We start from the raw sequence: 16,197 nt of genomic DNA on the forward strand, positions 1-16,197 counted from the left end.
GTCCAACTGAGCATCTATGCGATGTGCTGGACAAACGCATTCAATCCATGGAGGGCCCACCTCTAAATTTAAAGGGCTTAAAGGATCTGTTGCTAACATCTTGGTGGCAGATATCACAGCACACTTTAAGAGTTTAGTAGAGTCCATTGCTCAATGTGTCAGTCATGTTTTGACAGCAAAAGAAGGACCAACACAATACTGTGACGAATTGGTGTAATGGTATCAATAGCAAGAGCAACCCTGTGCTTGTCTAGCGCTCGATATACTGTTGACCATAATATTTTATTACAGAGGTTAGAGCACGCGCTGGAGCTGCACTGCAGTATTTTGGATCATATCTACCTAACATACTCAAATTTGTTCATGTAAATGGGGAGTCCTCTTCACACACTAAGGTTAATTATGGAGTGCCACAAGGTTTCGTGCTAGGATAAATTATATTGACATTATACGCACCTCCCTTAGGCAGTATCATTTGAAAGCATACCAATTAGCAGTTACTATTCATCTCTGGCTCTCTTGTTTTAGTTTAAAAAAAACAGATGACTTTTAATTAAATGTAATTACAATTTGTGGGCTTTGACACTGCCTGCAAACTTCTGTTTGGCGTAAAATATACAAAAGTGATACAATAAAAACAGTAGATAGACTGCAATCAGACATTGACCATATCTACAAAAATATTTGCCAGCCAGAAGCTTTTCCTAAATCCAATAAAGTGCTTTCTTTCCTTAAAAAAAAATAGTGTAAAAAAAAAAGTGGGGGGGGGGGGGGGGGGGGGGGGAGAAAAGTGAATAGCAAACAACAAAATGAATGAAAACAAAGCACAAAAATCTTCGAAATGGAACATTAGCTACAACCTGACAAACTTATAATACTGTCCATCCTACTTTCTACTTTGCATTTAATATTGCTCAAGGCTCTTTATCGAGGCATTGAAACTTTGGGATACCTTATGTGTACCTCTGCAATGTCAGGTAGGTATCTAACTGAAGTATTTGAGTCCATAGTACAGAATGGAGTCCTGTTGTACATGTGCAGAAAGACCTTTTTTTCTGAGTCTCTCTTTTTTGGTACCACTACGTCAAACTGTGAAACATTAGGTGATAATCCATGATTTTATTTCTTTGCCAACAGCCACACTAAAGACTTTCTTGCTTCACATTTCCAAAATATTGGTCAATGTTATCTATTTGCTGATGTATCTGTATCGGCATTTATGATGGGCGATAAATTAAAATCAGAGAAACACCAGTCAACCATGTAATGAGTGTTGATGTTCTATATTTTGTCCACCAGAGGGCAACTTCCCTGTTGATAAAACGTGTTTATAACAACACAAGAATAGATGAGTAATCCACAAGTTGTTATGACAGTAAAACAATACAATAGGAAGTAGGGCTGGGCGATATATCGAGTTTTTTAAAAATATCGATATATTTTTATATGAGATATAAGATGTGACAGTATCTTTTATATCGATATAGTCTATGTTACGTTATAATTATAGTTGTGGAGCCACAAGTTTGCCTCTCTTTTGTCTTTACGCAACGGTACTCGGCCTCGCCTCTCCTTCACTGAACACAACTCCCCCTCCCTCCCCCATTGCTTCACCTGCAGGCAGCGACAAGATGGACACGGCAAATCTCCGTTAACGAGGTACTGCGCATCGCCCCGTGCGTGCTGTGGGGCTGGACGGCGTCAACGTGTTAACGAGCTAACCACGCTAACGAGCTAACCACGCTAACGAGCTAACCACGCTAACGAGCTAACCACGCTAACGCCATGTACGGCCTAAAATCCTTTCATTCTCTCAAAAATTGACAGCGCGCCTTATGTATGAATTCTGGTTGTGCTTGATGGCCGCGAACCGATTTTATGTGGTACACGGCGCTCAGCAATCTGTCAAAAAATGTTTTAGTACGACTTTGGTAAGTTACGGAGCTGCACCGGCTTGATGGATTGTCGGAGCATTACGGCTACCGAGGAGCCTCGCGGAGTGATACGTACTGTGCTTCAACGTAATATTACCTTATTGTGTGTGTATAAGGACAATAAATGGCACCTGTTAAGAGACATGGTTACAAAGAGGATTTCAAACTCCAGGCTGTCAGTCACACAGTAGAAGTTGGGAACAGAGCAGCTGTGAAATCTGCCCTTGTTATTATGCTCAGCGTCTTTTAGTTTACATTTTGACTGCACAATTGTGAGCTCTTTGTTATGCACAAAAACAACATAGTTTTCTTTTATTTATGGAGCATTATTATTTAATAAATGCTCATAATTTATTTTTGAGTAGTTTTTTTCATGCTTTTCGTGTCATGCTTTGACTAAGAACTCTCTTTTTGTTCTTACCTTGTGGCTTTAAAAAAATATCGAGATATATATCTTATATCGCCATCCAGCTAAAAAATATCGAGATATGAATTTTGGGTCATATCGCCCAGCCCTAATAGGAAGATTACCATATAAAGATTAAGCACAAGCGTTTATAATTTGAACAGACTGGAACATCTTGCTTGCCTGCCTTAAGAGATCACAGTCAGAAAAGGATAGACTCACACCAAGACCTCACACGTGTACTTTCTTTTTACATATTATTTCCTCCAGGAAGAACAGCAGTACAAGAAACTAACAATGATGAGTCATTACACAAGCTCCCTCACATTATTATTTCCCCTTTCCTAAGATTTTTTTTTATAGTATCAGAGTCACCTGGTACCAGGCAAATGTGAAATTAATGCTGGCAGTTTTATTGGGAAAGAATAGATTTAATCATTACAATTCCTCCTTTATATAAAAATTCAGAAGCGAGTGCCAAAGTTGCATGTAAGCATCCTAAAAGATAAAGCTTCCTTGCAATTTTAACCATAATATTTAGAGAAAAAAACTGAAGTAAAATAATCATATTTAAAGCAAGTTATAATCCATATGCACCCACAATTTCTATTATTGTATAATTCCTGTCGCATATTCAGAAGATTAATTCTCTGAACTTGCATGACAAGTTCTAGAGCAGATCAAAGGTTTGCTGATAAATGTTATCAGAAATGACAGATGTTATAGGCTGAACACAGCCTTGTCCTATCATATTCTGACTGTCTGTGAAACTTCACTAATACCTACTCCTGTGAGTGCAGATTGATGTCTTTATGATTTTTTTATTTATTTATTTTGGTGGCTTATATGGAGGAAGTCAATATGCACAAGATTCATAGCCCACACAATCCTTCTTTACTCCCATCTGCACAGCTCCAGAGTGACGTCAGTGCGTCGATTAGAGCTGTTTCCCCCCCTCCTCTGCCATCTCTTCCTTTTTCCATGCCTAATCTGAACTTTTCATGAAACCTCTGCAATGCTGTATTCACTGGCTTGAAGGTGGCTTTGAATAGCTGCAAACATTTTTTTTAAAAAACCCAGAAGAATCAAACTGAGAAAGCAAAGCAGTGATTTAGAATATTTACAGTTACTACACAATGTGAGTATATGAAAGCATAAAAAGGGCTTTTTCCTTTAAGGTTAAAGCACTGTCATGTATATTTGAGCCAATTTAGTAAGTAAAATGTTTCTCACAATATACTTTAATGTTAATTTTCTTCTATATTGCATTTTATCTTTGAGTCAATATAATTTATTGCTAATGCAATACAACTGTTTCTTCTTAAGATAATCTTGATATACTGTACATACTGTAACAAAAACGCAAGCTTGGTTTTTGAGGTCACCATGACTTTGAATAATTCCATTTGTGTCAGATCACTAGCAGAAAGAAACAGAATGTTTGTATACAAAAGACTGTGCAAGGCAGTGTACATTTCAGCTGTCTCGCAATAAACCTTGGATGCTGAGATGTTTCATGTATCATATACAATGCAGTTTCACAGCCCTAAATAAATAGACTGATGTTTGGACACAGTGACAGACCAATTGATATTACTCAGCACCTATGTTTGAACACGATAAGCAAAACCACATAATCCATATTAGCATGTAGGAAACGGTGGGAGGATAATATTGTAAAAGTGCTGATAAAGCTTGCCAAGAAATCCCTTGTTATGCTGGCTGCTAAATTGAGAAACACAAGTTTCTGTAATAAAATGGGATTTTTAAAAGTTCTGGTAAAAGGACACATTATACTATTTGACAAAACTTTACTGCTTACTAAAGATCACGAATGGGAACGATATATTCCCTTTCTATGTAACCATTTGGGAGATCATTGGGAGAAAATACAGACACTTTGCTTCTGTATTTTCTCTATCTCTGCAAACCACCAGCTGCTGAGGGAATCCGAGTTACTTCGAACTCCCACACAAGCCAAAGACATCAGCAAGCCAGCCTACATCTGTGTATGAAGGTCCACAAGGGTAGTAAAGAAAGTTACTGTGCTCTTTGAACTTCTTGCCCCAAGCCTTTACTTGTCTCCACTTATCAGAGCCATTTTCATTTGATCATTTTAAACATCACTGCTTGAAAACACAAACGTATTTCAGCTATACAGGCAAAGGAAGGTTAATTTTGTCCTCGATTCTGCCTCCAGAGGCTGTCGTGGTGGCAGTGGGGAGGACAAATTTGTCATGATGGTTGCAGATTCTGTTGCATTATTTGAATTGCGGTAGACATTCATAAAAACTGTGGTCCACTCCTAGGGCCCGAGGCTACTAGGCAACAAGTCATCTTGGATGCAGATCCCATAGCTAAGATGCTAGCTGTAAATAAAATATGGTAATGGCTTCTCAGTGACTGGACTACTGCAAAAACCACACTTTAGCTTGTCCAAAATGTCAGACAGATGATTTGGTTTCACCCCAAAAGCAGATAGCTGGTGTTTATGCAAATTCTCAAAATGTGTTGTTCTTACTCTCGTGCCACTGTTTCAGCCATTCTAGGGAATTGTGATATTGGCATAGATTTCTTTGAAAAAACTCAAGACCAGCATTTTTTTTTTTCAAAAACACCTGCACCTGTGAAAAGCAAATGCAAGCGTCATAGAAAACTGGTAAACCTCTTCAGCCATGCTGCTGGAAAACTTGAAGCATATAAGTGTTTGAGCCTTGTTAGATAAAAGCAAAAGTTGGCAGAATCCATCTGTGAAATAGCACATTGTTCTCAGACTTTTATCAACACAACAATGTGGAAATTTTGTGTGCTCTAAGAGTTTTACAGTTATGTCTGAAAATCTGAAAAGCAGTGTCAAAAAACAATGCAGGAGTTACTTTAGGTAATCATACCTTGCTGTGTGCAGGTTTTTGAGTCTTATTTCTTTCAGTGCATGGATATTTCATCATAAATTTTAGGAACAGAGCTTTTGAAATTTCATGAGACAAAAGATACCCAATGCTGAGGTGGAAGGCAAAAAAGCAGGTCTTCTTTTACAGATATAAATTCAAAATAAAGTTTATAGTTGATTAAGTTATAGTTAGGTACAGCTCAACTTAACCCGAACAATCCCTTAGTTATGCTGCTATATGGCCAGACAACCTTAAATGGTGCACTTAGCACATTTCCGCTGTTATAATTTTATAGTGCATGCTGTGATTAGATATTTTTCCGTCTCTGTGCTCTTATATGTCTACTTTTTCTATATTTCTCCGGTGCCATATGTTTTTCTGTGGTTACTGACCCGATACACCTGCTGAATGGTTATTACTGTGTTGACGTTGTTTGTTGTTTATCTGCGCTCCTCTTTTCTCTTTACACCTTCCCCCCACCCCAACCGATGGAGGCAGATGGCCACCTTCCCCGAGCCTAGTTTTGTCTGAGGTTTCTTCCTGTTGAAAGGGAGCTTTTTTTTTCCCTAACCACTGTTGCCAAGTGCTCAAAGGGAATTGTTGGACTTCTCTCTAAACAATTGTTAGGCATTGTGCTTACAAAGTAAACAGCCCTGAAATTAAGGTTAAGGTGAACTGGCACTATATTAATAAAACAAACTTTAACTGAACTGAAATATTTAATACATTTTCCATTTTTGTAATTGATTGAACTCACCAATTAGAGATAGAAGGTAGTGAAATAAAAACTCAAGTTTCCAACAAAATATGCATTTTGTTCTTGTTTCTATTAGTTTTACACATGGCATTTGTGTTCATAAGTTTAGTTTTTTTTCCAGTACAGTTATTAGATGGAATCCGCCACCTTTTGATTAAATTGCTCATTGAGATACTTCAGTAAGTATGTTCAGCATGAGCTCACCAAGGGAAACCAGATAGAGCTGCATGCTATTGGGTCAAAATGACATGCACTCATATTTTTTTCTTCAAGCTGCTACTTTACAGCAATAGAATCAAAAGGGCTATTTTGTATTTCCACAGCAATCTGGTTTAAGTGTATCTGTTAAAAGGCCCATACACTATTAGCAGTATATATAGTGTATATAAAATGATTTACACAGTCACACTGACTAGTCAAGCAAACAATAGCAAATGAAATGAAACAATGAAAATGGCTTCTAATCTGGGCATAATCATTTTATATAACTGCTGAGAGCTGCAGTGTGATGGAAAGCTTGGTGATTGTCAGATAGTTGCATGACAACAACCCATTTTCCAGGCCAAATCTCTCTTCACTTCCTGTGAGTCAAGACCAGCCATCAGTAACAGGCAGTCACAGTGCGCCGGAAACCTATCTGAGATCCAGTGCTTGTTAAATCTGTTAACACTGCTATGATACACAATCTGCAAACCAACCTTCACCACTGTAGTCTGAGACAAAACATTCTCCTTGATGCTTTAACAGAAGGCTTTAAAAGAAGCTGTTTTTAAAGACATGACCTTCCCTCAGATTTTAAAACATAGCCTACAGGTCATGTCATAATTGCCACTTCACAGCCTGCTGTACTGACACAATTTCATATTGACTGAGTTTCTTTATTTTCATTGACAGCGAGTCTATCAACCGAATCAGTATGTTTGATAGTGCTGTTTTAGCCTATTTTTGATATTGCACAGAATCCCTTTGACCTGTAACACATGAACATCAATTATTCTGCTCTTTTATCCCTGCAATTTTCCTGACTGCGTCTTCTGGTAACAAATCACTTGAGCCTGCCTGCCCTATTTCCGGATCTACATAAAATCAGAACATCTAGTACCTGTGAACCTAAAAGCAGACATCAGACTAAAACATTTTACAACAAATCTGTATTCAGCCAAGGGCACACAAGTAATGCACATATCAAATGTTTCTTTTATACACTTCTAACAGTCTATATAAAACTCAGAAGGAAGACGTAAAATTCATCGGACAGAAAAATGTCACAAACTGTGAGACTGCGCAAGATGTAGCTTTCAAAAAAGCCCTCACATCAGTATGGGTTAAAATGATATTTATGATTTGTTTAGTAAGAAACTTCATCCTTGGTTTGATCTAAAAAGTTAAAATAGGAATGTGTTAAAGCATTAGAGACAATCTAATTTCTATTAGGAAATGGTCTAGGTCAGAAATGAATACTAAGCCAACTCTTTTTGTCTGAAAAAAAAAAAAAACTTCAAAAGGCTGCAGTTTGATATAATTTCATTTTTGAACACTGTTATCTCTAGTTCTTAATCTCTGAATGAAATTTCTGAGGCTCTGTGAAGTATTTTGTTCTTTCCTAAATGGCATTGTAATACAGACAGTAATACCATGTTGCACCAACCTACTTGAAAATTCTTTCATTTTTAGATGGTGTCATAGGTGAGGTCAGTAGCTTAAGGGCAAAATAAATAAATGAATAAAATACACACAGCTACCCTACCAAGCATGTTGTTGTGAAAACATGCACCCCTTAAATCTATTATCTATTTAAATCCCAAGTAGCACCATGGTGAAAAACCAAACCATCCTTTCTAATAAAGCAATCTCACTGTTTGCTCAGTTTGATTCTAAAGCACTGGCAATATCAACTGTTCCTAAAAAGAAAAGTTGACCAATGTTCATCTCAGTAACAGCTGGTCTCGACTATCAGGTTTCTGTAAGGTTTCTGAATGGTTAAACCCTCTAGTTATATAGTTTAACAATGTTATAACAAACTGGCTAACACCTGGTTCTTTAATGTTGTGTTTTTCCACTGAAAATAAAACAAAGAACTGGGAAGATTTTTGTACCTTTACTACATGAGACACAACAGAAAAACATGTAGATACATACAGTACGCTTATGCATCACAGAGCCCTAAGAGCCAGACTTCCTGTCAGTAATTCACTCACTCTTCTGCACCATGATTGCTTCTTGCTCAGGTTTTAGAAAGATGAAAAAGTCAGTACCACCAAGACCAGAAAAATAAAACAGCTTTTTGGCAACACTTTGGAGTTGAAGGACACAAGCAAGCAAACATGCTAGCGCTAAGAGCAGTGATGTTAACACCTCAAAACGAAACTCACCGACATGCTTTAGCTTTGTTATACTTGTTAGTTACATGTTAACAAGAAACAAGCAGATTTATATTATTTATTAGACTATCAGATTTTTATTATAATGACTTACCTAACATGCTAGTTCTGCAATTCAAGCAAACTAATCAATTTTTAAATTACTTTAAAAAAAAAAAGCAACATGTTACTGTTAAAATTTTGCCTCTCTTTGCTGTTTCTTTAGCTGTCACAAAACAAAATAGGAAATTCCCAATGTAATCCGTTCTATCTACTCCATGATGTGTAACTTACTCAAAGTCTGATTACATCTAGGTAGCTTAGGTAAAAAAACAAACAAACAAACAAACAAAACAGTAGAGTAGTAGAATTGTTTCTGTGGTGAAAGTATTTTCATCATTTTGAAGGCTTTTCTAGATGAAAAGGACAGGAATGACAACAGCTGTACTTCAAATTTGATCAAGGATAACTCCAAACTTGGCACAGCAGCCCCACAACAGGCAGGGGGAATTATTTTGTTGCTACAGTAAACCACTGAGGCAGCTTTTAGTTTTGCTACAACCTCAACTTTGAAGAAAGGGAAGAAGATTGCTTCTGCTTATGAAGTGGAGTAGATTCTGCGAGTATCATTGGAATCATTGGAAATATGGCCTGTGACAAGGAATTTTAAAGAGAAGTACATTTTTCTTGATGCAAACGTTTTCTCAGTATAGAAGATGCCATTCATTCAACATAATCAACAAATGATTTTTTTGCCCATGAAAAGTGCTTCAAGACTAATAAGAAGGAAATATCTAAACACATTTACAGAATAAGTAATAAAATAAACACTAATAGAAACAGTAAATGTGAATTATATTACAGAAGAGAAAATCGTAAAGAAAGAAGTATCTCTTGGATACTTTAACTAGATCCAATAGTTTAAGTGCTATTTAAGGATTAAAGCAGAGCCCAGCTCTCTTATATCTTTGGAGAGGCAATGCCACAGTTTCCAGACATAAATGAAAAATTATGTCTCCGGTCTTATTTTGTTGGATTTTGGGTAGCTTGAAAGCTTCGGGATCTACTAGCTTGTAAAAGGACATCATGCATCTTTGAGGTAGGCTGGTTTTACAACGTTGGGAAGAGTAGAATACGGGTTCACTCTTCTTTTTTTATGATTTAAAGTCTAACCATAGAATCCTCAATGAGTTACTTTTTTTTCAGTGGGCTTTTAAGAAAGACTAGTCAAAAATTCATTTCACTGATGAAAGCATGATTTTGAATTTCAATATCTTGCTTAGTCTGGAATGCACACACTTTGATCATTTTTCGCAGCTGTACAAACACCACATATTTTACTTATACAGGGCGGAGAACCTAGGACAGAGTCTAAAATAGTTTTTTGAGATATTGCATCGTTTTGGCTTTTGAGCCTACTTATAGAATTTCTCTCCTGTACTCATTTAGTTTCAGAAAGTTATTACTCATCCATTTATTTATTGCCGACAGGCAGTCAATGAGGGAGCTTAAGGCTAGGATTATACTCTCTTGCAGACACACATATGGACAGCTGTAGACACCACAGAGGCATAGGTTATCTTATTATACAGTATTTCTAGTCCACTTTGAGGACACATACACAGATTGTAACCTTGTAGTGAAGTGGCAGAGCAGAAAAGTTTGTGCAGTCAGACAAATGCACACACATCCCCTGTGTCAAATGTTGCACTTAAATCTAAGAGAACCTTAACCAAGCCCTTTCTAGCACTATGCCTCAGGTTACTGAAAGTCTTTATGAGTGCAGTCACTGTGCTGCAATTAGCTCTGAAACTTGATTGAACTAAATTCTTTCTAATGTAGAAATCTGCTAGAAATAGGTTTTTATAATATATTTCTCAGTAATAGAATTTTTGACATTGGCCTGTAATCACTTAGGATTCCAAAGTCTAGATTTGGCTTCTTCAACAGAGATTTCACAACAGTGGTTTTTAACACCTCGGGGTTTCAAGATACTATTGAAAATCCTTTCTCATTGGAGAGGGTATCAGGTCAAGGCAGCATCTTATAAAGTTCTGAGGTTGAAAAGGTACTTTTTTTATATACATAAAGTAATTGGTTATCTTTGCTTAGCTGTTTTATATCTGACTTAAAAAAAACAATCCTTGGGATGGTAGCAGCAAACTATTATTAGCTATTGACAATAGTCTAATTGTTGTTTGTTAGCCTTGACAGCCAGGGTAGCCTTGCTTTAAGGCCATAGTTCATAACACAAGGAAAAATGTGTTATGCAATACAGCAGCATATGTGATAAAAAACAATGTATGCTGGGATATCACACTTCACACAGTGCACTCTATTCCGTAGCTCTATGGCTGCATAAAATATGCATTACAAAGTAACTCCTTCAAAAATAAGAATCCAGACATAGACTATGTAGCCTGCTCTTCATACAGTGAATTTGCAACATGGTTAAAAAAAACAAACAAATGCTTGAACTATTAAATTTTACTAAGGTTAGCTTGTAGGTGCAAGCTAGGTGTAGTAGGTACACCTGCATTAACAATAGAACTGTAGCAGACTCTGAAACACGTGTAACAGACAGGAATGGTGCATGGACTAAATGACCAATACTGTTTTTATTTGTTAGTCATATGAGACTGAAGATTGGAGAGGACAGAGCCTTTCAATCTGTGACAATTACACTTTGCTTCCCATTCCAGCCTTGTTTAGTTGTCTCTCTGTCATCTTTTAAAAAAGCACTTAGAATAGAAGACATTTTGTTTTGTTTGTTTGTGTGTTTTTTGTTTAACCAGGCTTTCTATTGAGATTCTTATTATCTGATTTTTTCACTGTCTATTTTATTTTATTCTTGTTTAATTTAATTCTACATTTTAACTTTGTTTTGAAATACTATTAACTGTATTATGATTAACTGACTTTGTTTTGCAGCACTTTTTGACTAAATATCAGTGAAAATGTATATAAATAGAGAAAGAGAGACAGAGAGAGAGGTGTGTGTGTGTGTAAGTGTGTGTGTAGGTGTGTGTGTGTGTGTGTGTGTGTGTGTGTGTGTGTGTGTGTGTCAGTGTCAATCAATTTAGTTTCAACAGTACAAATAAAAACCAGAAAACCAGCATGACTATGAGTCAGTACAACCATATTCTTGCTATTTTTAAAAATTAAATTCTGCCTTTTGCTGTTGACACGGTTAACAATATTAACACCTTCATGTAACATTTCTGCTAAGCGATATAATAAAACCCCAAAAGAAAAACCCATTTCAAATAAGTATGATTCCATTGCTGAAGTACCCTACTTGCAGCGCAGAACCTGTGTGCAGTTCACCCTCATCTGAGCAAACACCTGAGGCTTTTAAACATCTAAGAATATGTTAAGCCCAAATGGCTCATAATGATTTCCTATACGTCTGCAAAGGTCAGAACACTTTAAAATAACAAAATCCTCAGCTATGCAAGAAAGGTTAACATCTTGGTTTGTACAGCATGCTGCTGCTGTGATGTTGTAGCCAAGGGTGAACTCTCCTCTGAAGCCCTTCAAACACCACCGTGCTAGCACTGACTCTGAGCCTATAACTCCAGCCGAATGAGCAGGGCTATACTTTGCTTCTTCAGTAAGGAAAAAAAGAGTGCTTATAGTTCTGGTTTTTAGTGCAAGCTCTCCATGATAAATATCCATGCAGAAGGCAAAAAAAGCCTTTGACAAATGCCACTGGGTCCATAGGTGTGACAAGCAATATCAAAACAATAAAGGGACATGTTTAAATGTCAGGGCAGATTCTTATCTGCTGCACATATTTGAATGTGTTTTTTCCTAAATTGCAGTGCAACATCCTAGTCCCATCACCACTCCACTCTCTGCCCTAAAAACACAATCCTATAGCTCACAGCTTGAGCATTCTGTAAAACATAGGTTATATGTGTTGGTTAACATTCAGGATTCGCGTAAAATATCATCAGTGCTGTGTTCTCATCCCCCAACATCGAAACACATCAACGTAGGATAAAAACACGCGACAATGATGCCACCGCTGTGCCGTGCAGACCGCGCTGAAGACGTAAATCTGCATTAAAAGACGCACTTTAATGTTTTTCAGCGCATCAACTTTAATATCTGTTGAGCTCAGGCGCTATCTGGTGTGCAAAACCCACGATCAACAAACGCCTTGGAGTGCGCTTCAGCATTGGAGCTATACTTGTGCGGTACTCAGAAGTAGGTGCTGTCACGCAAGCTGGTCGTGATAGTCGATGCAGATGAATTAAGACTAACTACATAACTAGGCCTACTGCTACCGTTCTTCTTCCGTTTCCATTTAGTACATAGACACACACACCGCACATCTTGCAGCCTGAACTGAATCCGACCATTATTCGTTGGTTTCACTCTTCCACGACTTGGTTAGTGAGTAGGGTGAAAGTTGGCATGTGGCAAGAATGGTACCGATCGCCTCCACCCGGCTGTCCTGTTAATGGTCAGTTAGTAGTCCTGATTCGCTGTCACATAACGAATGCCTCAACTCACTGACAGTTCGAATATTGTTAGACCCCACGCATAGATCGGAAAGCTGTGAGAGGTTCCCACTGCGTGAAAATGGCATGAAAGGGTCAGACTTACCGACGGCTAAATCCAGTAGATCTGCGCACAAGAGCAAGCACAATGAGAAGACGGTCATCTTTCCCTTATTTTGCAATAAATCCCAAACTCCATCTGCGTTTACATGCCCTCCAGGTTTCGGCTGTGTAATCCCCACCATTCCAGAGGTATGCGATTCAAAGGTGCCCCCAAACTATTCATGATGCAGCTCAAGTCTAAGTGGAGAATTCGGAGAAGTTGAAAATGAATGCAGCATTCAGAGCAGTCATAAACGAGCATCACATCAAAAAAAAATGACTCACTGGGTGCGCTTATAGAACAAGCGGAATGTTTTTCCCCCCCTCACAGTTTAAACAATAGGGAGCTGCGCTTAGCCGCGCAGCAGAGATAGGCTGTGGAAAAAACGGAGCGGTTTGGATGAAAATGTCTCTCTCTCTTTCTCTCTCTCTCTCTTTCTCCCTCTCTCTCCTCCCGCCCTCCCCCTCCAGACAGACGCACAGTCATTCCTGATCACTCGCTCTTTTATTTCACACAATTTTCCTTAATCCTACCCTGGATTCAGACCCCTCTAATTCTGCCCATTAAGCCGATTTATTTCCGTTGGATTTTTCTTTTTATAAAAAAACATTTGTAGAGATCCTTGTGCTCCGTATAGTATATAGCGTACAAGAATATGCATAGGTTACATATAAATAATGCACTTCCTAGTCATCTAGTTGATGAGTTAATTATCAGGAAAACGTGTTTCTTTTCTACCCAGTGTTATGCATCAAAAAGTAAACTGTTAATCAAGTGAAAGGACCATTACATGATGTATTAAATCTTGTTATTGTCATACACTCTTACCATGTGGGTGCTCACGATTAGTGCTCAAAATCCCACTTACTGGAGAACATATTAAGTGTACATATTAAGAGTATTTTGCTGGAGCAAATCCATAAAGATGTATTTGAGTTTAATAAGTGCCTGTTTTATTGAACTGGCCTGACTGGTAAAAGTTGCCCTTCTCTCTCAAATTGCCTGCAATCATTTGTATCATTAGGGAACATCTGTCATGCAAGCAGCAGGTCCTGTGCTATTTTTTTTAATACTTTGACATTACCAACATCAAAAAGCATATCGCTTTTACCAAAACTGCATGCTTTGGTATGGTACAAACTATAACAATGAAACCTTGATTAGTATTTCCTTCCTGTCGTAGAGCTGGATCAGTTTTACGGCTAATTTTGAAAATAAGATGAAGACTAAAGAATCTGGTATTTTCTAAGATTGTGATCATTTCCAAAAATCATTAGACATGCTCAAGAGTGAGTTCACTGCAAGTATTGTACATACTCCAAGATTTGCCAAAGTTTGACGAGTGCCTCAGGCTGTGCCATTCTTATCAGCATCACCTTAGCATGGTCAGTTTTGGTTTGCTATTTTTTACTCTGAAATTATGTTTCTGACAATATAACCCTTTTGTGAAATGGTCCTCTGGGTTTTCATTCAAAGTGCAGGCAACAAGTTATTAGGGAAGAGAGCCACCATCATGGCAGTTCCATTCTTCAAAAAAAATATGAATGCAGTTGAATAAAGTCATTGGTTTCCCATTTTCTGCAAAGCCGACTCAATATATCAAGACAATATATTTTTATTGATCTGTGCAGCAGCGAAACAGTAAGACCTTTGACAATGCAGGAACCCCAGTAAAGGTGTGTTCTAGGAGGCATAGACTTAGTGGTAGATACACTCTTATTATTACAACCTACAAAGCACTAGGTAGGAATACTAACTTATGCATGTACACTCAATGGCCACTGTATTAGATACACCTTGCTAGTACTGGGTTGGACTCTGTCCTGCCTTCAGAACTACCTTAATTCCTTGGCATCAATTCAATTTTGTTTTGGTCCACATTGAAATGATATCACATGGTGACTGCAGATTTGTCAGCTCGACATCAGCCATGGAAATCTCCTGTTGCACCACATCTCCAAGTTTCTCTATTGGACTAAAATCTGGAGACTCTGTGTGAAAATTCCAGTATATCAGCAGTTTCTCAAACATTCAGACTACCCAACAACCTTAGCACATTTAAAGTTACTTAGATCATCTTTCCTCCCCATTCTGGTGCTTGGTTTGAACTTTAGCAGTTCATCTTGACCATGTCTACATGCTTAAATGCACTGAGCTGCTCTCATGTGACTGGTTGATTAGGTCTGTTCTTACCTGTCCTTACATCTCTGATCTGTTATAAACGTGGTGGGTGTATGGCTGGAGACTAGTAATACAATTATTGCAGTGCTGAGTTTGTGGTTTTTGAGATGTGTGGTGGTCTCATTTTTATCAATTTGACTTCATAATAATCCTAGTGGTTAAAATAGTTTAAAAAAAACATTAATTGACTCTTTTATTTAACTTCACTGATGTTAACATGCCTGTTACAGCAGACACTGCACCAGTATATTCAAACACCTATGAACATGCAAATGAAGAGCTAGGCACCGTCCCACAGTGCTACCCCTCACTGCTCGTAGGATAGAGAGGAGGCTGGAGGGTTTCTTGGTTAAGGTCTGCAGCACAAATGCACTATCACACATCTCTAGAGGGCAGTGTCAACAACAATTTATTGGGGTAACAGAGCTGAACGTGTTGCTGTCCATATGGCATCTAACCCTACATACAAAGAGGGGTCTTTACTCTCTGTATGTAGGGTTTCAAGAGTCCAAATTCTGTCCACATGCTTTGTTCAGTCATTGACTCTTAAACTGGTCTTTAGTCTTTTATTTGGGATCTGAGAAATTGAGAGGAAGAGGAAACCCGACACAGATAGACTTGACTTCATTAATGACGATTGTCCTGAATCGTCTTGCCTTTCCAGTTATCGTTTAGAACTTGCTTACCCCAAATTAAACATTAACAATTCTGTCTGTTGACTGCCAAAGGGTGTGTCAAACAGTCAGCAGCTGCTTATTGAATACACATTATTACAGTTTAAATCTGTTAATTCAAATAAATTAAAGAAATAATATTCAGTTTTGAGTGACACTGTTCAATTGGCCTATAGTATAACATATTTATAATTTTCACTATTTCCAAACACAAGGGATTAGATTCATTCTCCTCATCCTTCCCCTCCTTTCTCTGCACATGTCCAAAGACGAAAATTCTAAACAGCTATAATCACACACATATTTTCAATATAATGCTGTTCAGTACTAACTTATTTTTTTATTTAACTACAACTAATACACAATGTAGGTTCTGTGGGGAC

At 37.7% G+C, this 16,197-nt stretch overlaps 1 protein-coding gene across 6 annotated transcripts in view; it reads right to left on the minus strand.

Annotated features, from left to right (window-relative positions):
• igsf21a (immunoglobin superfamily, member 21a) overlaps positions 1-16,197 on the minus strand; it is a 241,972-nt gene that overhangs the window by 168,784 nt on the left and 56,991 nt on the right. For 2 of the 6 annotated variants that reach the window (XM_085160774.1, XM_085160775.1), the window contains exon 1: positions 12,963-13,393. The exons of 2 other annotated variants lie outside the window; for them this stretch is intronic. In XM_085160774.1, the coding sequence (XP_085016900.1) occupies positions 12,963-13,101 (139 nt within the window). In that variant the 5' untranslated portion in view covers positions 13,102-13,393. Of the gene's footprint in view, positions 1-12,962; positions 13,397-16,197 lie in introns of those variants that run through there. 2 more of the 6 variants (XM_085160772.1, XM_085160773.1) reach the window with 2 other exon arrangements.

This window comes from Neolamprologus multifasciatus, chromosome 5 (assembly GCF_963576455.1).
Source record: "Neolamprologus multifasciatus chromosome 5, fNeoMul1.2, whole genome shotgun sequence".
Classification (NCBI taxonomy): domain Eukaryota; kingdom Metazoa; phylum Chordata; class Actinopteri; order Cichliformes; family Cichlidae; genus Neolamprologus; species Neolamprologus multifasciatus.